Source organism: Stylophora pistillata, chromosome 11 (assembly GCF_964205215.1).
Source record: "Stylophora pistillata chromosome 11, jaStyPist1.2, whole genome shotgun sequence".
NCBI classification, from domain to species: domain Eukaryota; kingdom Metazoa; phylum Cnidaria; class Anthozoa; order Scleractinia; family Pocilloporidae; genus Stylophora; species Stylophora pistillata.
In genome coordinates this window covers 21,152,642-21,173,583 of record NC_142529.1, presented here as the reverse complement: position 1 = coordinate 21,173,583, position 20,942 = coordinate 21,152,642, and the positions used below count along the sequence as shown (strand labels likewise).

Here is a 20,942-nt window from a genome sequence, read left to right as displayed (position 1 = left end):
CTATCGCAATTTGAATTTCGCGCTCCTAACGGCTCCTCCTATCGAGAGATGGTCGTACTGGCCCTCTGACTCCCCTCCGTTTGCCTCAACTGCTTGAGCCGTCGATATCATTGACTAGAGGATCTCAGTAGTGTGACATGCTCAGAGAGAGTGGTTTTCATGTATATATATGTACATTTGTGTAGATGTAAGTAAATGCGTGTACGTGTATGTTGCGACAGAACTCATCTTCCACTTCGAATTGATCCATTTTACGGTTGCTACGGTCGCGCACTAACTAGTCTTTAGCTTTAAAATTGCATTTTATTTTGCCATGGTGGATTTTCCATAAAAAAAAAGCCAAAATAGCGGCGCGAGGTCTACGAGTCCGAGTCTACGAGTCCAGTTATACACTGGAGCTGGCGGTCGAGCCCGGAATGGAAGAGCGATTGGAAAGCGTGAAGACAAGAATTCAGTGGTTGAAGAAACACCTTCATTTAGCGAGTCGAACACCGATGGCAAATGTTATTTTGATGGAACGACTCTTAGACTTATTCGAATGGTCTGAACAAAGAGGTATGGTAAGTGAAAGTCACTCCTCTTTGTTTACATCTTGCTCGTTCGCTCAGGCTTCTCATCTCGCCAGCAACGCGGCCACCCAAACCGACATAAACGGGTCCAATTTTTTTATCGCACGTTTTGAGTTATGGGGAGAAAAAGCCTCAAAAAAGGAAAAAAAAAATAGAGCGAAGTTCGAGAATAGGTCCCTTTGAAAAACACATAGTTTTCTAAGTATTTTGACACGGCACTATGTAGGATATTTTTTGCCTGAACATTTTAGACGCGCGTTGCAACGAGAAGCCTATTTCACTAGCTACTTATGAAAAGGTCGAGGTTTTCAATAGTTCTTGAGGCCCGTTCAGGCAATATAGCCGATGATAGTTTGTTTTCCATCGGATTTCAGTCAACCAGACATGTTTCCAATCCGTGACCGAAATTATTTTATATGAGCACCCACGGGATTCGTATTTCAACACCACATATTCCGTTGGAGAAACTGCGCGCGATTCAAATAAAAATTCTATCCAACGTGATCTCTTGTTTAATTGCAGAGGAGTTCTTGTATAAGTGTCACATGAAATCCCGTAGACAAAACGTCGAAGAAACTAACCACTTTATTACAACAATACAAAACCGGTATGAGAAGAGGATTTTTGTGAAAGATAATAAAGGTCGTAAAAGCTAGTCCTCACCGCTAGCCCTCTGACCGTTTGCCTTCCTTACAGAAATGACATCGCAAGCGGGTGTACATTCCGTGGAGCCAACTGAGTGGAGCCGATCATCTTTTCTTTGCCGTAAACGAAAATGGCAAAATTCGTAGAAGTTTGAGATATGCACTGGCTGCAAGTGACCTTTCGGTTACAATAGTTTTGCCGATATCGCACGGTCACGGACTGGTTGATGTCGACAGTTCGGTGTCATGGGTGAAATGACTGACGGCTTGCCCAGGGCAAGTGTCCTTTTATAGTCAGGGTCCTTGTTTAAGGTTCTGACAGGGAGAATTTGTTTAATGATCAAGATTTTATATAACTTGGCGATCAATTCCTTTATTTTCATGACTTGAATGTGTGATTCAGGAATTATATTGTAAAAGGCTATGTAAAGGGGTAACACAATAAAAGTGGCCTAAACATTACTCCTTACAGCCTTCCCCAGTTTCTGAACAATGATAGCACTTGGATTAATGTTAATACCCCCCGATGGAATTCTAGACCTTTCTAGGATATCCAGAGTTTGTATCCTTTTTCAGAAACAAATTTCAAAGACTTTCCCAGGACTCAGGTTGATATTAAAAGGAGTTGAAATTTCACCTTAAACACTTTCATTCCAGGACCTGTAGATATCCCATTCCCCTCCCCTTCCCTCCTGCTCCCCTTCCCCTCCCCTTCCTCTCCCCTCCCTTCCCATCCCCTTTCCCTCCCATTCTCCTCCCCTCCCCTATACATTTTCCAAGACTGTCTGTTGGTATCTTTTAATATTCTTACATGTAGGTAGAGAGAGACACCAACAAGAGAATGCAATAGACCACTTTTATAAATGGCTGTTGGATTAATATTCTTTTGTTTAAATTTAAATTAGCCCTTCTGGCCTCACTTGAGATAATGTATTCTTTTGAATTTCGTACTGTCTGGAGAACGAGGCCGGAAGGGCTAATTTACATTTAAACAAAAGGATATTAATCCACCAGCCATTTATGAATCAAAGTGGTCTATGGACACAGCAAGACAAATAGAGTAAAAAGCTGACAAAATGACTCAGCCAAGGCTCAAACCTGGAGCCATTATGCACCACCAAAATTAAATTTACCCATGCTTCATTTTATGCCTTTTCCAAGTATTAGAAATCTAAAGTTCTTCCACGTGATTCAAAATAATGAATATTTTAATTACTACTCTAAGTAAGAGCCACACCTTTTTCTTGACTCTTCCATCATAAAGAGCCATTGATGCAAATATTGGCTCCACCTCTAAATCAAGCCTGAAAAATAAAAAAGTTCCAAATAAAACTTGCCATTTCCAAAGCTGATTTTTTTAATATCAAGTTGATCTGTAAACAAAAAAATATCAACATGGCATTACAAAGTTCTCAAAATTCTAGAACCTGCTGACATCATTTCAAAATGGCTTCAGAGGTAAACTGCTGGTAAACGTAATACAAAGGAAGTCATTTATTTCAAATGTTTAGATCACATGCAATATTTTAAATTTTCACGGACCTTCTCTTATATAATTCAAAATTGCACAGCCAACCCTTGAGGAGTCCAGGAGCAAAGTTATAATTTACTATCATGATTTCTATAAACATACTTAAGCTGAAGACATTTAATCAGAATTCTTTGTCCAAAATGCTCTTGAGGGATGGTGGCAGGAACCCTTTTTTCTATTCCCTCTTCCTAAAAACAAAAAAAAAAGGAAGTGAAAAACAGGGTAAAGAAACCAATATTACTGTATGGGTGAAGTAATAATAATAATTTAATATTTATATTGCACGAATTAACATATGGATATGATCAAATGCGCATCACAACACTTTTTGGGGGACTTTGCCCGACTGTATCAGCAGTTTACAAACAATTGAAGGAAACTTATTTGACGATGCCCCCTCCCCCTGAATTCCCATTAAACAGGCCAGACCACATCACAGTAATCTCATGAGTGGGTTCTTCAACGTCCCCTGCCTAACCAAATTAACTAATTAATAGATGCAGGAGACTGGACCTACGGTTTATTCATCCTTATCCGAAAAGACTAGAATGTCTATCCATTTCTTGATATTATAGAAAGGTAGCACATTCTCCTCAGTTATTTTAAGACCTTGAGTGTTGGTCTGGCTGGGAGATTTTATAAGACTGGGCCAAATAAAATAGTGAAAAACATAAAAATTAAATGCAGGATGGTGTCATCATTTTCAATTTGGACTGGAGACAATTTAGTATAATAATATATATAATATATTTTTTTTTTATATTTTTTAGTATAATAATATTTATAATATATTTTTGTATATTGTCAATTTGCTTGTGTTCATTAATATTCTCCCTTTGCCCACTGAATTAATGATCAAAATTCAATTGTATTTTTCCTAGTACCTGCTGAATGGGATAGATAGAAAATAAGGAATGCATCCTGTGAAGTTCACGTTCTTCTTGATTAGCAGTATCCAACTCGTCGGGTGGTGTGCGTTCCAGAAGGGACGGCAAAAGAGGATCAGGATTACAAGATTGCAAGTCAAATATGCTGTGGAAAGAAACATATTTGCATGACTTTTTTAGTTGGATTGTTTGTTTTCTTGATTGCTTGCTTTTTGTTGCTTGTAAGCAATTTAAAATTAAGCAGAGATTAAGACCAAACCAAAGTACTAAGAGCTTCATGCTCTGTTCTTTAAGGGGATGTGTGTTGGTTGTTTTGGTTAGACTAAAGAGAAGAGCCACGGCGTTGAATAATATTTGATTTTATGCACCTCAAGCACAGCACCTCTTCCAGGGAAAGCACTTATTTGAGGGTGCCCCTCATTCAAAGGTTAGATCCAAGGAAGAAAAAGGTTCTTTTTTAATTCAACAGTATGGCTTTTACCAGTAATTTTTCAATCTGTATGAAAATTGTACATAAACACTACAGAGGCATCTTTTATTTTGATTGTCACTATTTATCTCTTCTGTCACCAAATGATCCAGTTAGTTCCTTTTGGAATTCAACACTGCATTCCCATGTTATGCTGTAGTTGAGGTGTGGTGCCATGAAAGATGGCAAACACATAGGTTCCATGCAGCCATTCCCAAAATTCTAATAAAATTAATTCATTTTTTTAACGACATTTTACTCAGCACCACTATATTGCCATATTGCCTGGCTTTAAGTCTTTAGAGACAAAGTTCAAAACACTTAAATGAAAATGGTCAAACAAACTCACCTTGATGCCCAGCTACCACGAGGTAGCTCATCCAGTCCTTTGCCAGACTGCTGCGCCACTTTCTGCTGTGCTTCATTCTTTCCCTGATACAAGAGAAACACAATTGCAGATCATTAATTCAACACCTCCCTGCATCCACCTGCTCTCCCCTCCCCCCCCCCCTCTTAGCAAAACTAACTTTGTACAACGGAAAGCACTTAGGATAATCTTCCCCCATCTTGACTATGGATCTGGCCTTAATGAGGCTCGGCTGCAACCCCTCCTGGTTCGCAGAGCTGAACTGTGTTCCAGGTTCATGATTGAGCGAGGAGGACTGAACATATAAGTTTCCTCTATCCTCGCGCCACAGAAGTCCATCATGGTTATTCTTTGTGAACTGGAAATGCTCGATTAGATTGGTTTAAGGGGGGCCACAGACAGACTTAATAATTTTGTTACTGTTTGTTATCAATAAGATGTATATTTAATGTAGTACCTATATAATACTGACCCATACTGTAATTCAGCCTTAGCTGCGAGAGTATGGAATTAAACCATCATCATCATCATCGTCATCATATTAACACCATGTACTCTTTCTTCATTACCTGGTCTGCAAGTTTTCCTTTCTCATCAATTTCATAAAGCTGGGAAGGAAGTGTTCTCACAAAGCTGGATGTCCGTGCTATTTTACGCCTAGAATCTGGTCTTCCTTCATCAGAGCAACGGAACTGATACCTGTTTTCAAAAGAACACTGAGTTTCACCTTAAAAGGAATAATGTACCGGTAATTTCTTTCATTGTGGAAGAATAGGAACTTTTCACTGTGCAAATACATGCTTGACAGTCACTAAACAGGGATTCTGGCATTATGCGCTGGTGTGGACCCGCATAATCAGCCATTCTCCACATAATCCCGCATAATTTGTCACATAAATCAACATATATGTTACCTATCTTGGTGTCTGGCTTGAGTATTGTATTTATCCCTTTTCTACAGTTGTACAAAATACCAAAGTACCATAGCTTTTAATTTAACAAAACAACCACATGGATACGAAGCCATTTTGTTTTCATAAAAACGACAAGGCGTTAATAAAAATGTCAGATGAGGGCCTGGAACCGATATGAAGCTCAGCCCAGGTTCCAGCGTTTGGCGGTTTCCAAGATGGTGGATTTCACAAGAACTGCTTTCTGTTTTGGCCATATTATTGCTTTTATTGGAAGGAGTCATTTATCAATAAAGCGTAACATGCCATTTTTTATAAAAAGAACAATAACTGAGTTTTCTAAGCGAAATTAGTTATATTTTAGGTTTTAAGCGATGATGTCATCGCGCATAATTTAGCGCATAATCTTCCCACATAATCTTCTTTAAAAATCCCGCATAATTTTGATTTGTTTTGCACATAATGCCAGAATCCCTTACTAAAGGTAGCCAACTATCCACAGACTAGTAGAAATTCAGTTTTGGCTGGTGGTTTTTTATTTCCACTAGCCAGTTTGGCTGGTAAACAAACTGAAATTGTCATAGCATCTAAGTTGTCACTATAACCACTTGGCTAGTAAGTTGAAAAGTTAGTGTTGAGCCCTGCATTATTGTCAGCTCGGTCACTTCAAATATTTACACATTCTAGAAAATTAATACTCTTGACTGCCTAATTCCATGACATAACAGTGCAAGAAATCTCCTTTTCTTTTCAACTCACGTCTCCCGATTTCCTGAACAAATGTACAACAGAATGAATACACCCCTTTGTCAATGCAAAGGACAAAGAGCTAACACTCGAAACATCAGCTTTTTAACTCTTTACAGTGGCCAATTTACAATTTCAACTTAGTTAGTTGATATAACCAAATTGCTCAAAACTGTTGGCAATGTGGAATATTTTCCCTTTGTATTTGTGCCACTTTAGTTATTTTCTAGTAATGATTTAAGTGAGAAAGTAGCAGACTGATTGATGATTAACAACTCGAAAAATACCCCAAGAAAACAAACACAAAATAGCATAGCAAGTGGAGAAAATGATAACGACTACAACCCTTATGTTTAACTCCGATGAGTGAGAAAACAGAATGAATTTCCTCTTTACAATATCAATTCAATATCAAGCTGACAGGTAATCAGAATGTAGAAAAATATCAATTAGAAGATTATTAGTCGATCAAATACCAAATTCTCTGTACTAACCACACAAGAATTGTATGACAGACTGTAAGGAGAATTATTGAGATTCATTTTATAGACGTATGTGTAAGGAGTAGAATGATGTAAATATCATGTCACACTTAGTTGAAAATTATATATTGAACTATTAGACTTGTTTCAAAAGAAACAGTTTACACACAGCCAACCTTCGATTAACTATTGCCCAATCTGAAGTGTAACAATGAATGCAGTCTTTCAGTAGTGGGTTGTTCTCAGTTCTGCGGAGTAAATAGAGAGAAGTTGTTGAAAGTGATAGAATATCTGAGATAAAAATTGTAAATTTTAGTATTCAGTTATATTTCAGATCATCAGTCAGTTTACAGGGTTCTCATTAAGTGCCAGCCGCTAGCTCAAGAACCAGCTACTTCGATTTCTGAGCTGCCTACTTTTCGTGAAAATTAATAATCTATGTGTAAGTTGTAAAGTTGTAGGAAAAAACAATTGGTGTCAACTATCTATCTCATGAAGCAAACCATCTACTCCCTAAATTAAGGAGAACCCTGATTTTATAACCTACATTAATATTAGTAAAGACCACACAAGTGAATAGTGCCGTTTCACATGCACTGATTGGCTAGTTGAGAAGTGAATAGCAAGTACTATTCACCTCTAAGCACTCTGACAAGCACTCTTGTCAAGCATTTTAATTACACACGAGCCCCGTTGCTCAGAAGATTGGTCAACCACTTCCCACTTCATCAACAATCAATAAATTATTACTTATTACATTACCAGCTACAAGCAGAAGAAACTGAGATCAGCGTTGGCCCTGTAGATCCAAGGGCTCAAAAGAACCTCTAGGACCTACTCCACCCAGGAATACAAATGGGTACAGATATTATTGGGGGGGGGGGGCAGCCTTGCAATTGAGTGGCATCCCATCCAGGGAGGGGAGAGGCAATACTCCTAGTCACTTCATGCTAAGGAAACCTAGAAAAGCTCTTGCTGAATTGGGTCACTTGGCTCAAACAGACTTATTAGTAAAGTCTGTTTACGAGCCTAATGGCCCATTAGGCCGGTGCTTAACTCCGGTTTCTGTAGCATGAAGCGACTAGGAGTATTTCTACTCTCCCCTGGTTGGGATGCCAGTCCATCGCAGGGTTACCCCCCAGCATTAAATTTGCCAGTACCCATTTATACACCTGGACGAAGAGAGGCATTGTGAGAGTAAAGTGTCTTGCCTAAGAACAATGTACCAACCGGGGCTAAGCTACTTTGTACATGTAAAAAAATAACATTACCCAGTATCCTTGGGAAAGCATGGCTTGACAGTACGACATTGTCTAGGAATCGTGGTGACTTCTATGTCATCATCAGGGAACTCCAGCATCTTACTCTTTGGGTCATTCTCATTGAAAGGCTGATTTTGCAACAAAATCTCTTCAAAGTCAGGAGGTTCCACAACTTCATTAAGGGGAATCTGGAATAAGATTAAGTGATGGGATGTTTTTAAGGCTCAACAAAGGATTAGAGGTATTAGCCTCTAAGAGACCAGAGCCAAGACTGTTTGCCCCACCCCCCTAGGGTGGTGTCTGTCTGGTATATTACAACCGTTCAGTCACTGATAACAGTACAGTTTTATTCATCTGGCAATCCAAAAAGGCTACGTCAGTGATTAAGGATGTATACTGGCGGTCCTAATATGTTCTGGAAGCTTGGAGATGACTGAGGAAGTCATAGAACAACTCTACTGCAACTTAAGAAGCTTTAATCTCCAAACTTCCCCTGACAAAAACGGTAATTTGAATCAGTTGTTGAGCCAATTTAAATCCCATATGAAGAGCGATTTGAGATTAGCAATGGCTTATTGCATCAGCACTAAATAAAATTCGAAGATCAAGAAAATCTATACATCCTGTCACATTACAACGACATTACATCTAGTTGGTTAATCACTGATGGAAAGAGAAATCGTAAACATCACAGATTTTAGCCTTAAACGCAGCTTTCCGTGACCATTTCAGCTAACAGCGAATAGATTCGTTTTTTCCCTCTTCTTTCCAAAATTCACCATCGGAATTTCTTTAAACGGATTAAAAATAATTGGCTAGATCGAAGTACTCAGTTTCCTTCACATGACAAGCACGTTATTCTGATGCCCCTAGGCCTAACACCGTATTTAGGAGCTCCTTGGACAATCATGACGCTTTAGCTATAGTGATCTATAAATTATAAAAGGATCAAGAGTATAATTCGTGCAGTTAACATACCGTTCCGGCCGCAAGATGTATGAAGGAACTCGAAGTAGACGATTGTGACCTTGTACTCGATTGTGTGCTGAAAGTCGCCGATCCATTACGCCGAAATCTGCAATCAAATAAGAACACGTATCACATCAAAATACACAAATTACGCTATTATAGTCAAAGTTAAATAACCTACTTGTTTAGTTTTTGTGCAAACGCTCTCGTGGTCGAGCCGGTAGACGAGGATTGACTGCCGTAGGCAGCCATTTTCGACACCTTGAGCTTAAGTCGCTCCCAGATCTCCGAGCGAGAAAAAATATCTCGTCCTTCTTTGGCATTTTAGTTTCAGTTCAGTTTCCAATCTCGATCGTTCATGAAATCTTAAAGGGAAATCTTTCGCTATGTCTTCTGGCTGTGTTCACTACATCAGACGCTGTTCTTTATTGGTGAGTTAACCTGTTCCTGTTGGCTTTAAGTAGAAATTTTCCATGGGTAATCTGGTTCTCTCTGCACTTCATCAGTCAATTTTTACTCCACTTTCAGTGAGACCGAACAACCATGCGCGTCACCCGGTTAACCGATATTGTTAATTAATAAACTTTTCATTTCTTAGCTTCATCTCGTCGTATCGTTTACCAAACATCGATTGCACACTGCAGAACATCGATTCCTTTAACACAACGTAACATCTGTAACATCCGACGCCGTTTGTGCGACGGCTATTGAATTATTCTGAAGCTCACGATTTCAACAAATACAGGAACAGTATAGTTAATTTTTAATCTATGATATTGGAAAAAAAAAACACGGAAAAGTAGTAAGGAAGTAAGTAAGTAAGTAAGGGGGTTTAATTAGTAACAGTGTTTCCACAAGAGTAGCTCTTTATCTGTCACTAACTAAATACATTATTATATAGGATCAACTTAAACCTATTTAATATTTACAATCATAAAGTTTAAAATAGCAAAACATTCTAGACTGTATACACTTAAAACTTAGACTCATTTAAAATTACGAAAGGCGTGCCTTCGCCCGGTTATTTTGAAGTATTTAAATAAACGCGATGTAAAAGTATGCAAGTCGTCACTGGTTTTCAGTTCCTTTGATAGATTATTAAATAAAACGGCCGAGGTGTCAAAATGAAAGGTCCCCTTTTCTAAAGGAACCTGTAGCCTAATGCAGTCTGTCGTCTAATACAGTCTGAAAAGATGAACATGCCAAATTCTCGTAGCAAAATCTCAGGATTGTTATCATTGTTTACCTATATACTTTGTATGTAGCTTGCACTTAATAATTTTCGCCACTTGCTATGCTATTTTTTGTTTGTTTTTTCATGATATTTTTGAAGTTGTCAATCATCGCTCAGTCTGTTATTTTTTCACTTAAATCTTAATTAGATAATAATTGAAGTGGCACAAATACAAGGGAAACATAATCCACATTTCCAACCATTTTGAGCAATGTTGCATTGTAGCACAATTATTTCAAAACAAAGAAGTTTTGGCAATTTGCGTGACTTGAAATGTTATCTTGGTGACACCAAAGCTCTTCAGAAATACTCTTAACATCAGTATGTATATTCTCCACACTGTTCTCTATACTTTTCCCAAGGTGCTGGCAAGGAGAACTTGTTGTACAATAAGAACCTCAGTCTGTAGTTAGACTGATCATTTCTTTTAGTATTCTCATGGCCTTATGTTTGATGCTAGGTTCACTTGTTTGGGAAGGTTGTCATTGATATTATCCGAAATATGCTGACTAGGTGTGTTGTATGAGGAATGTATGAAGTGCGATACCCTATTGCAAATTTTGCACGTTGCCATATCCTTCTACAACACACTTAGTCGACATATTTTTGGACAATATAGACTACAACCTTCCCAAACAAGTGAAAATGTGTGAAATGCAGACTTTCGTTGTTCTCAATTTGACGTCACATTACCCGCTAGAGCCATTCCTCTTTGAACTTGGTCGTGGTGCAAGATGGTGGCCAATTTTCCGTATTTTGACTGGCCACAGAAAATTGAAGATTTGAGCAAATAAAAAAATTTTTGCACAGAAATACTCCAAAAATATGCTTATTTTGTTAAGCAAAAAAAATTTTGGAGTTTAGGTGCACTTTAAGACAAACAAACTGGCATACTTCAACATTTTAGGCCAATGTAAAAACATTTTTCTTTAATTTTAATTGTTAATACACGAGTGTAGAGGTATTCACATGGGAAAGTGAAGTTATAGACCATATCTTTTTCAAAACGATTTGCAAATGTTTTTGTTTCAGAATTAAAAGTCACTTTCTTAATTTAATCAGTTTTTTTCTTCCTTATTGATATTCATATTCTCAATTATTTGGACTATTTCATCTAGTCCCAACAAGTCTGGATAATTGAGGTTTGACTGTAAACTTTAAGGAGTTTCTGATTTCATTTTAGAGTTACAGGCACCTACACATGTACTAGTCTTGGTACTAGCATTGTTATGGTATCATGTTGCATCAAAGAAAAAAACCTTAATTGATTTTGTGATGAGTGGTATTTTTGAGAGAATCATGAATGTAACAATTTTTGTTGTATTTGTCCATCACGTATAAGTTGTTTGAAAACAATTACAGAACATTCTTATTATTTGTTTCAGACTTAAAGGAAACTTCCACTCTTCTTAATTAACAAATAGTGCTCAAAATGTTCTTAATGCACTCCTCAATAGAATGATATGACATTAAACAATTGTCTTACCAAGGGATCTGATTTTTTATCATTTTTCAAAGAAGGTTCTAGCAGCCATCTTGGAATTTCCCATCACCACCATCTTGAATAATGCACAGTGCACTCTGGGCTGATGTTGTGTAATGGTTACTTGGTGCACTCGTAGTGTAGTTTTTCACTCTTGTTGATGCTATATTGCTGTTGTGTGAGGAAAATTTCAGTGAATATGTCACAGATCTTCCTCAAGAAGTGTTTCAATTGGCAGTCGACATTTTCAGAATTAAACTTGTTTGCTTCTTAATATTCTTCATCTTTTACTTCTATCACTTTCCTGTTTCTCTTCACTTGAATAATGCTCCAGCTCCAACTGACGTGGGTGATCCTTTATCCTTACTTAAACCACTCTCATTGCCAGTAAAATAATAAAATATTATTAGCTAGTAAGAATTGTGAGTTACATGCATTGCTTTGTTTGTGTTCACAGGCCCCTTGCTGTAAAAAATACTACAACTGCAGGTTGTGTCATAATGATAAAGAAGATCATGAACTCGACAGAAGTACTGTGGAAGCTCTTAAGTGCCTTCAGTGTGATTCTTCCCAAGAGGTAACATATTCTACTAATTCAAAAAAATTAATTTTGGTAGTCTCTGTGAAGTGATCTAAGCTCAATTCTTTTTTGAAGTTGCCATTTAGTAACCTAAAGTTATAAAATGGTCTTGAGAAATCAAATTTTGATCACACAATTATTGTACCTCGTCACTTGTATGTAGTACCAGTGGTGCATCTAGGAAAGGGGCCTGGTGTGCCCTAAGGCCCCTTCTCATTTTAGGGGGGAAAAAGCCTCAGAAAGGAGAAAAACTGGTAGGTGTATATTACACACAAAATAAAAATACCCCAACACCCTACCCCCTATAGCTCAAAGTCTTTTTCCTTCAATCAGTTACGAAGAAAAGGGGAAAGAATTTTACAATAAGTGTCATAAAAAAATTTTATTTCTTTGAGCTTGCCACATGACCACAGAATTTATGTTGCCAACTTGAAAAATGTTGGGATCAAAATGTTGCTATGGGATCTTTTTATTTGAGGAATCATAATTCTAATGTTAACCAATAGACCACATGTACATGTACAAACTGTCTTTCCTTTGCTTCAACTCTGAGATAGACTCACTGACTGATTTATTATTCTCACCAAAGGTCAATTCCCATTGTAAAAACTGTGGAATAAAATTTGGACGATACTATTGCGAGATCTGTCGCTTGTTTGATGATACAGAGAAGGGGCAGTTTCATTGCAGTGGTTGTGGAATTTGCAGGTACAACTAGTATTAATAATATTGTTTTTGAAGAGATAACTAGTGAGTTATTGATTGAAAGAAAAGTAATTGCTTCTACAAGCAAGATTCTTTTTATCTCCACCATTGAAAAGGATTTCTAAAACTTTTAATTTGTACCATGTAGCTTCTCTGAGTTGCAAAAAAAAAAATGTATTCTTACTATAATTGCTTTTATTACAGAACTATTTACATGGGGACTCTATAACCCAATAAAGCATCCACTTGGAAACTGAATTCATCAATCAGATGATGCATACTATGCTCATTATGCTATGATATTATGATGTATAGCAGATAAATATAGATACATGACTGTGTACATGTGACTGACTTCAGAAATCTTCACATGATAGGGTAGGTGGGGTAGAGAACTTCTTCCACTGTGATCGTTGTGACATGTGCCTTGGAATTCAACTGAAGGACTCACATAAGGTGAGTTTACTGTGGCACTCTGTTAACCTTTTGCATCTTAACATCTGTATGCAAATTCTCCACACTATACTCTAGACATTCTACTGTGTGGATCATAAAAGGAGAATTTGTTGAACAATTTAGAGCTTCTTGAGTTTACAATCATTTTTCTTTATTCTTAGAACTGTATTGTTTGATTCAGGGGTGACACAGTGTTGGGAGAAAATAGATGCTGACAGGGCTAAACACTAACATTTCAACTTACGGGCCGGAGGTATTAGCCAAGTGGCTAGTTACATCTTAGATGTTGTGACAATTTCAGTTAATTGTTTACTAGCCAAACTGGTCAGTGGAAATCGAAAACCACTAGCCAAAACTGAATTTCTACCAGTCTGTGGCTAGTGGGCTACCGTTAGTTTCGAGCCCTGGCTTATCTCTTTTAGGAGTTAAACAATAGTGAATATATAGTCAACAAAAAACACTGATCATGGAAATGTTCCATTTAACTCCCAAGATCTGACTTTCAATTCTCCCTTCTAGCTGCTACACGTTTCCTTTAGTTATAAACTAGTTATGAGATTTTGATGTTAGTTTAAAATAACAAATTTTTCTTTTGTTATATATAAGTTTTAGTATTCTCATTACTTGTTGCTGGATAATGTACATGATGTGTAGATATTTTAGGGAGAAATTACTTGTTGATCACTTCAGGAAGTTTAAGGGTTAAACAAGGTTTAAAACAGCTGTTACAGTTATCAAATTGAATCAAAACCTCTCTTCTATAAAATTGTCCATTAATTACATGTAATTTAAAAGTATCTGTATTCCAGACAAAGGAAATTTTTTTTCTTGTGTTAAAACTGCTTTCTCGCTATCTTGAGTGCTAATCAGATTTGTTTATTTCTACAACATAACTTCTGAATTAGCAATAAAAAATTGACTTAAAAAAATTGGCTGAAAATTTGAATTTAACACAAGCTGCTTTCAATACAGTGTACAGTAGCTGTATGCTACGTATATAAGTTAAATATGACATTTTTCTATGTCCATTCTCTTATATCCTATTACTAACATGTAAAAATGCAACAAGCTCTCTCTTGATTGCTGCTGAAATACATCTAATTGCTAAAAGTATTGATTTGGCCAATTTGACATTCTTGAGAAATTTAACAGTATCTGACTGTGCGATTACATAATGGGACAATTTCTGGTCATGCGTTGTTTACATAACATGAATTGTCACGTGCAGTATTTTTCCCGCCGTTTTGCTGTATGTATTACTTTGGTCCTAAATAAATGGTTGAGTTAAACAACACAACACTTAACAAGAAAATTGAAAACTGCATCATTATTTTTTTGTGTTAACTTGATCTAACAATCGGCTTGACTTTTTTTTTCGTTGTTTCAGTGCGTTGAAAAGAGTTCTCGGTCCGATTGTCCCATTTGCTATGAGGTGAGAAAATTAATAAATTAAATCAAATGATTGTGTATTGTTGTAGAGAATTGTCTAAAAATGACTTATTCACAGGTACATACAGCATTGTTGATGTTGTGATCTGCAATTTGTTAATAGGAAAATCAGTCATCTAAGTATTAAAAATTAGCTTGCCTAGCAGAGATATCTTCTGGTGATTGAGTCAGTGCTAAATAAAAATCTCAAGGGTACAAGGGTTTGTTTTCTTTCTCAACCATCCCTCTCTTCTCAATAGTTCTTCGTTCTCACCAACACCTCTCATGTAAAATCGTTTAGATGCTCCAGCTTTTAGCCTTACCAATCCAGCACAAGTATTACATGTACACCTGTACAGTGTAGTCTCAGCTCTATGCAATCTTTTTTTCCTTATGGAGATCAAAGCTGAAAATCCTAAGCAGGCAAGATCAGGCCCCATCTTATCTGCTCGGGTAGCCAACCAGACCACAGGAGTTGCTTCATCTTGCCCACAAACTCTTGATCAGAATGTTCTTAAATTGCTGAGCAGAAAGTAGGCTTTTTATGCACTGCCAGACTTTTTAACTTGAAATGCAGCTGACCTTTTGAGCATTGGCCCTGCGTCAACAAAAGATGCTCTGACAAAGGGCTGACTCTTGAAATGTTGGCCAATTTACATTTAATATCTAATCAGTTGATAAAACCAAACTATTGAGTTATACCCCACAGGACACAACATCACAGTTTCTTTGGAAACTCACTCCCTTTATTTATTTAGAACATTTAATTTAATGTCTCAATCACTCATTACAATAATTTCTTTTTTATCAGGATATTCACACCTCAAGAATACCATCTCATGTACCCCCGTGTGGGCATCTACTTCACAGGTAGGATTCTCCCTTGCCTTCAAATTCTTGTTTGTTGCCAGAACTCTTGTAGGTGCACAATCATCAAAGGAAAAATTTATTATTCAAAGAAGTTCAAGGGATCACATCAAAGGCTTTAGCCTTAAAATGTCAGTATTTTTCTAGGTGTAAGTTTGATTTATTTAATAGTATGAGAATCTCAGACTGGAAACAATACATTATACAGTGACAACAAACCTTAATATTTAAATCTTGTGGTGTAATTAGTCCTGGAGAACTCACGTATAACATCTATTAATGAGTGTCAATCAAAAAATTAATGTTCATAATTTGAGAAAATGTCAGTTGGTAACAGACAGGACAATTGTTACTTTGTAGCTCTTGCTTCACCAAGTTGCTGGAGTCAGGGTACGTAGCTTCCTTTATTTTTGTTTGTTTTGTTTGGTCTTGTCTTTCCTGGGGTGTAACCAGGTGGAACGGGATAAAGGAGTAAAGATGGTATTGGTATTCAGAAAATACTAAAAGATCTACAGTTCTCTTCAGTGATACTTTCTTTAGAAATGCATTTAACTTTTCTGCACTTGATTGTTTTATAAAAACAGTGAAAATTTGTTTACCACACAGCAGTACATTTTTAAGTGTTCGAAAATAAACTGTGTTCACTGCGATAATGCATTTGGCGGTATTTTCTTTAAAACAATGTAGAATAAAACAGTTATTGGATTCAGTTTTTGTGATATCCGGAATAATCAAGGTCTCGGTTAGTGTTATCAGCCTCAGCCTTCAGCTTCAGCTAAGAACACTTACCTCGACCTTGATTATTCTGGATATCACAAAAACCTCATCCAATAATTCTTTATTATGAAACAATAGATTGAAAAACTTTCTACCAATGACCACTAACATACAGCTGCACCACAGTTTCTTCAGAAACTTACCCAGTTAATTCAATGAGGGTAACATATCAGTTTTCAGGGAAACTAGAAGGATTACTACATGTTTTGGGATCTGAAAAACTTACAGTACTAGTGTTACTTACATGTATTCAATGGGATCTTTTCATTACAAGTTATGTAATCTTTTTTTTTTTTTCTTAGTTCCACTAATAAACTTGTTCTTGTATCAAGGCAGTGAACAAATTTTTCCTGTGTGTAGGGGGTACGCTTGCCCAATATGTAACAAGTCCCTCATTGATATGACTCGCATGTGGCGGACGCTGGATCTTGAGATATCTCGTACACCCATGCCAGAAGAGTATAAGGAATTCTATGTACTGGTGAGCTGCTTCTGTTCTACAGCCTTTCTTTTTTTTTGTTTTTTGTTTTTGTTTTGTTTTTGTTTTTTTTTTTGTTTTCACTCTTTTAACTCCCAAGATCTGATTATTAATTCACCCCCTCTAGCTGCTGGTGAGTTACTGGCAAAAGGATTAATTTTATAGTGATTGGGAGTCGTAAGTTAGAGTGGTTAGCATTTAATGATATACCCCTTACAATCTTCCCTGAATCACTGATGATTATCAGCTGAAGAAGCTCTTGATTGCCAGAAAGATTCTCCTGTCAGCCTCATAGGAAGTGTACAGAGGGCAGTATGGAGAATCAAACAACAAACATATGAAATACATATATATGAACTGCGGTTATGAAACGTATATGTGCACGATCCTTCGCAGTAAAGCACTATTTGAGCAATAGTGAAAATCAGACCTGAAAAAAATTTCAGGCCTGTACGGGATTCGAACCACTGACCTCTGCGATACTAGTGCAGCGCTCTACCAATTGAGCTAACAAGCCAACTGGGAGCAGGCCATCAAATTAATTCGACATAAACCCATAGATGATAAATCAAACAACAAACATGAAATACATATATATGAACTGCGGTTATGAAACGTATATGTGCACGATCCTTCGCACGATCCTTCGTTTCATAACCGCAGTTCATATAATTTATATGTATTTCATATGTTTGTTGTTTGATTTATCATCTACGGGTTTATGTCGAATTAATTTGATGGCCTGCTCCCAGTTGGCTTGTTAGCTCAATTGGTAGAGTGCTGCACTAGTATCGCAGAGGTCAGTGGTTCAAATCCCGTACAGGCCTGAAATTTTTTTCAGGTCTGATTTTCACTATTGCTCAAATAGTGCTTTACTGCGCAGGATCGTGCATATATAAGTATGGAGAATATGCATACAGATGTTAGGGTGTAAAGTGTTTAAAAGTATATAGAATTTACACGTACAAGGTGTTTAGAATTCAGAGTAACCTATTGTCACATGAAAATGTCTCCAAAACTGCTAAAAATTTGACCACAGATTCTTCCGTTCTCAATTAATTTTTTCTCAGCAATCTGCAGCTTAGAAAGTCTCAGTCCCTTTTTATCATCTCTTTGGAGATCTCTTTGAACTATTAGGAGTGGCACCAAAAGACACTTATGACTCAGATGTACTGAAAATGCCTTGAGTGTGCTCTTGGACTTCAGTTCAGTACATGAGGTCTCCATAGGTGTTGGACAAGATTGCAAAAGAAATTAGCTGTGGCACTCAACAAATTTTTGTCCACAGAGTTTTGCATTATTTTGGAACCATGATTATAATTATCATTTAATTTATATAATTATGCAGAACATGATACTTCTGGAATACATGTAAATTGTAAAGACTAAGACTGCACTTGTAGCTATAATAATGTTACCTCCTTTTTTCCATTGTAGGTTCTCTGTCGTGATTGTAACAAGGTAAGCTCAATGAAGTCCTAGCATAATTGCCCATTTAACAATTATAACATAACCAAAGTAAAGCGCGCGCTCTGATTGGTCAATTTAGCGTCCCCCATTTGCCCATGGGTGTACGCTGCTGACGTGAGCAAATGCAAAGAGTATTTTTCCGCGCGCTCTTGTTTTTTCTGGTCACGTAAGATTTGTTAAATAAAAGGGAACTCTTTAGCTACAATGTATCAATGTTATGTTATAAAACAAATGGTAAACACCACAGCATACACTATTGAGTTATGGATGCACTTGGGAGGTTTGCTAAGCACTCAAGAAGCTAGAGTCGCTCTCGGTTATCGCCTCGAGCGACTCTTACGCTTCTTTCGTGCTTAACAACCTCCCGCGTGCATCCATAACTCAATGGTGTACGCTGTGGTGTTTACCATTTGTTAATTATGACACCAGATCAAAGTTACCATCTGAGCAACTGTGCACCCACCCCTCCCAAGTGAGAGTTACTGTTGTGCTAGGGGAGGGGTGGGTGTGCAATTGCTCATATACTTGATCCAAATATTGAATACATGCAGATATTTTGAAACTTTTTTTTTTCTAACAGGAAAGCAAAGTAAAATTTCATGTTCTCGGCTTGAAGTGCATGCATTGTGGCTCCTACAACACTAGCAGAGAGGGTGAGGAGGGTGTCCCTGTGGTACCCAGACCTGCAACAGCTGACCCAGCTGCAGATAACGAGGAGGGCTGGGAAACAGAAGAGGAAGAGGAAATTGTAGGAGGAGAGGAAGAACCTGCGGCAAATGGAAATGAAACACAACAACAACCGCAAGACGACAGCATAAGTGATGAACTGAATATAGCAGACGTTGTGCTAGATGTAGATGGTGATAGAGACAATGTTCTCCCTTTAGACTGATAGAGGCACACCATTAAGACTTTTGAGAACGCTCTTCACCTCGTTGGGCCCAAAATAAACTGAGGAAAAGCTCCAGGGTCGTTGGGGCAACTACCCCCCCTCCCATGACCTAACAACTGTCAACTGATAACAAGGTTGGGTTAAGGGAGGGGAGGGGAAGATGCACTATTGCTCAGGTACTGACCCAAAGGAATTCGAAACTGAGGCAGTGAGAAGCCTGCATGGCGAAACCAGTTTAATTCCCCCCCCCCCCCATAGTCATACAGCACCACCCGTGAAAATCTCCTCATAGGTGGTCCCGCAAGCGCATGATCCGCTCCATTGAGAAACGAAGCCTCGAAGTCATTATACCCCGAAATGTAGTCCGAAGAACTGCGATCTTCGGTTTTTAACAATTGACAACCTTCTGCGAAAGAAAAGCGTGCTGTTTTGTTTTTGACTGCCTCAATGGAACTACATGTTTCCCATTTACGAATTATTTTCAACGTTTTCACCATAATTCCCGGAACACTAGAAACAATGGGAAATCAGTAAAACTACCCAAGGTGAAGTTGGATTTTGCGCGCCGTAGTTTTTATTTCTTAGGTGCTTCGCTTTTTAATTCATTGCCATTCTATGTCAAAATTTTGAGTTTTTAAACCCGTGTTGCACAAAAAGTATTCAATGCATCAGGCTCGTATTCATTGGCCGAGTTAATCGTACTTTGACCTTTCGATATTCAGAACTGATTTACTTTTAGCTCCATCAGAAACTGAATTGCTTATGCTAATGAGGCAAATATTGTAAACAAGGACTCCCCTATATATATGCGATATGGAGCGCGCGAAGCGTACCAGGAGCAAATCCAGCTTGTGCTCTCTAATCTTCTCAAGAGCTTCAAATCTCTCTCAACGCCAATTGGCGCTTTAGTCGATTGTTGTGGTACATCTTTAAAATGTTCAACCCGTTAAAGTAATGTTAAAGAAATTTAAACTCTCCCTGCTTCGCTTCCGTTTGTAAACACACGTCCTCTTTGGGTACGGTAATGATAAAAAACACGCATACGCATTTAAATTTATTTTCACCAATCTACTGGTTGTATTGCAATCGTTTTTTAACCAGTTTGATAAAAAGAGTGAGCGAAATTTTGAAACGTTATTATAAGTGCCACGACATTTTTTTTCGTCAGACTATCTTTGTCTTTGTAGTTAGCTGTATCATCTGATAGATTCCAAGCAATCCCACCTTTTTTTTCCATCGCACGAATTAAAAATCAGCAAATAGAAATAAATGCAATCGCATCGTCAAGTGAAAAAAGGAAAAAAACCAAATGTTGGTGCGCCGAGTGGAGTGAGGCGCATGGAAAGGAGCGAACTTACTTTTCGTGAGCATCAATCTCCGAGGTCCGCGCGGCGCGCTAACAATTTTTTTGGTCACTGCCTGCTCGTTTTTTTTTTTATTAACTCGTCCGTCGGACTTCGCCGAGAAGGAGGAACTGCTTGTACTTCAGTTGTCAAGAAATTTGGATGATTTTTCAGTGTTTGATCGTAATACAATTGATCTATAAAATAAGCTAACAGTTATTTCAACAAAGTGATAAAATACTTTATACTTCACAACTACTGATCACAATTCCCAATATGTGCAACACTTTCGTTCAATCATTTAAGTTCATCGTCTGGGTCAAGAAATTCCTTTAAAAGATTGTGGTCAGTAAACAATTACTATAATCAGCAGTCAAACGTCAGAGATTTT

The 20,942-nt window shown here is 37.5% G+C and overlaps 2 protein-coding genes and 1 long non-coding RNA gene across 3 annotated transcripts in view; 2 read left to right on the top strand and 1 right to left on the bottom strand.

Moving 5' to 3' along the window:
- The window catches only part of LOC148720557 (uncharacterized), a 486,858-nt gene extending 482,507 nt beyond the window's left edge, over positions 1 to 4,351 (top strand). The window contains exon 3 of the long non-coding RNA XR_015993566.1: positions 3,626 to 4,351. This is a non-coding gene — a long non-coding RNA (uncharacterized LOC148720557). The remainder of the gene's footprint in view (positions 1 to 3,625) is intronic.
- The window catches only part of LOC111347353 (dedicator of cytokinesis protein 7), a 45,656-nt gene extending 36,523 nt beyond the window's left edge, over positions 1 to 9,133 (bottom strand). The window contains exons 1-9 of the mRNA XM_088739778.1: positions 9,020 to 9,133; positions 8,848 to 8,944; positions 7,879 to 8,057; positions 6,784 to 6,855; positions 5,037 to 5,166; positions 4,450 to 4,532; positions 3,629 to 3,776; positions 2,847 to 2,932; positions 2,451 to 2,517 (exon numbers count right to left, since the gene is read on the bottom strand). Coding sequence (XP_088595904.1) covers positions 2,451 to 2,517; positions 2,847 to 2,932; positions 3,629 to 3,776; positions 4,450 to 4,532; positions 5,037 to 5,166; positions 6,784 to 6,855; positions 7,879 to 8,057; positions 8,848 to 8,944; positions 9,020 to 9,090 — 933 coding nt within the window. The 5' untranslated portion in view covers positions 9,091 to 9,133. The remainder of the gene's footprint in view (positions 1 to 2,450; positions 2,518 to 2,846; positions 2,933 to 3,628; positions 3,777 to 4,449; positions 4,533 to 5,036; positions 5,167 to 6,783; positions 6,856 to 7,878; positions 8,058 to 8,847; positions 8,945 to 9,019) is intronic.
- A 9-nt stretch (positions 9,134 to 9,142) lies between these two features.
- On the top strand, positions 9,143 to 20,375 carry LOC111347352 (RING finger and CHY zinc finger domain-containing protein 1). Its single transcript, XM_088739828.1, has 10 exons — positions 9,143 to 9,269; positions 12,013 to 12,132; positions 12,725 to 12,843; positions 13,218 to 13,296; positions 14,684 to 14,728; positions 15,536 to 15,594; positions 15,952 to 15,981; positions 16,729 to 16,849; positions 18,284 to 18,307; positions 18,897 to 20,375. Exons 1-10 carry the CDS (start codon positions 9,225 to 9,227, stop codon positions 19,206 to 19,208), a joined length of 954 nt encoding a protein of 317 aa, XP_088595954.1. The 5' UTR covers positions 9,143 to 9,224; the 3' UTR covers positions 19,209 to 20,375.
- The last annotated feature ends 567 nt before the right edge of the window (positions 20,376 to 20,942 follow it).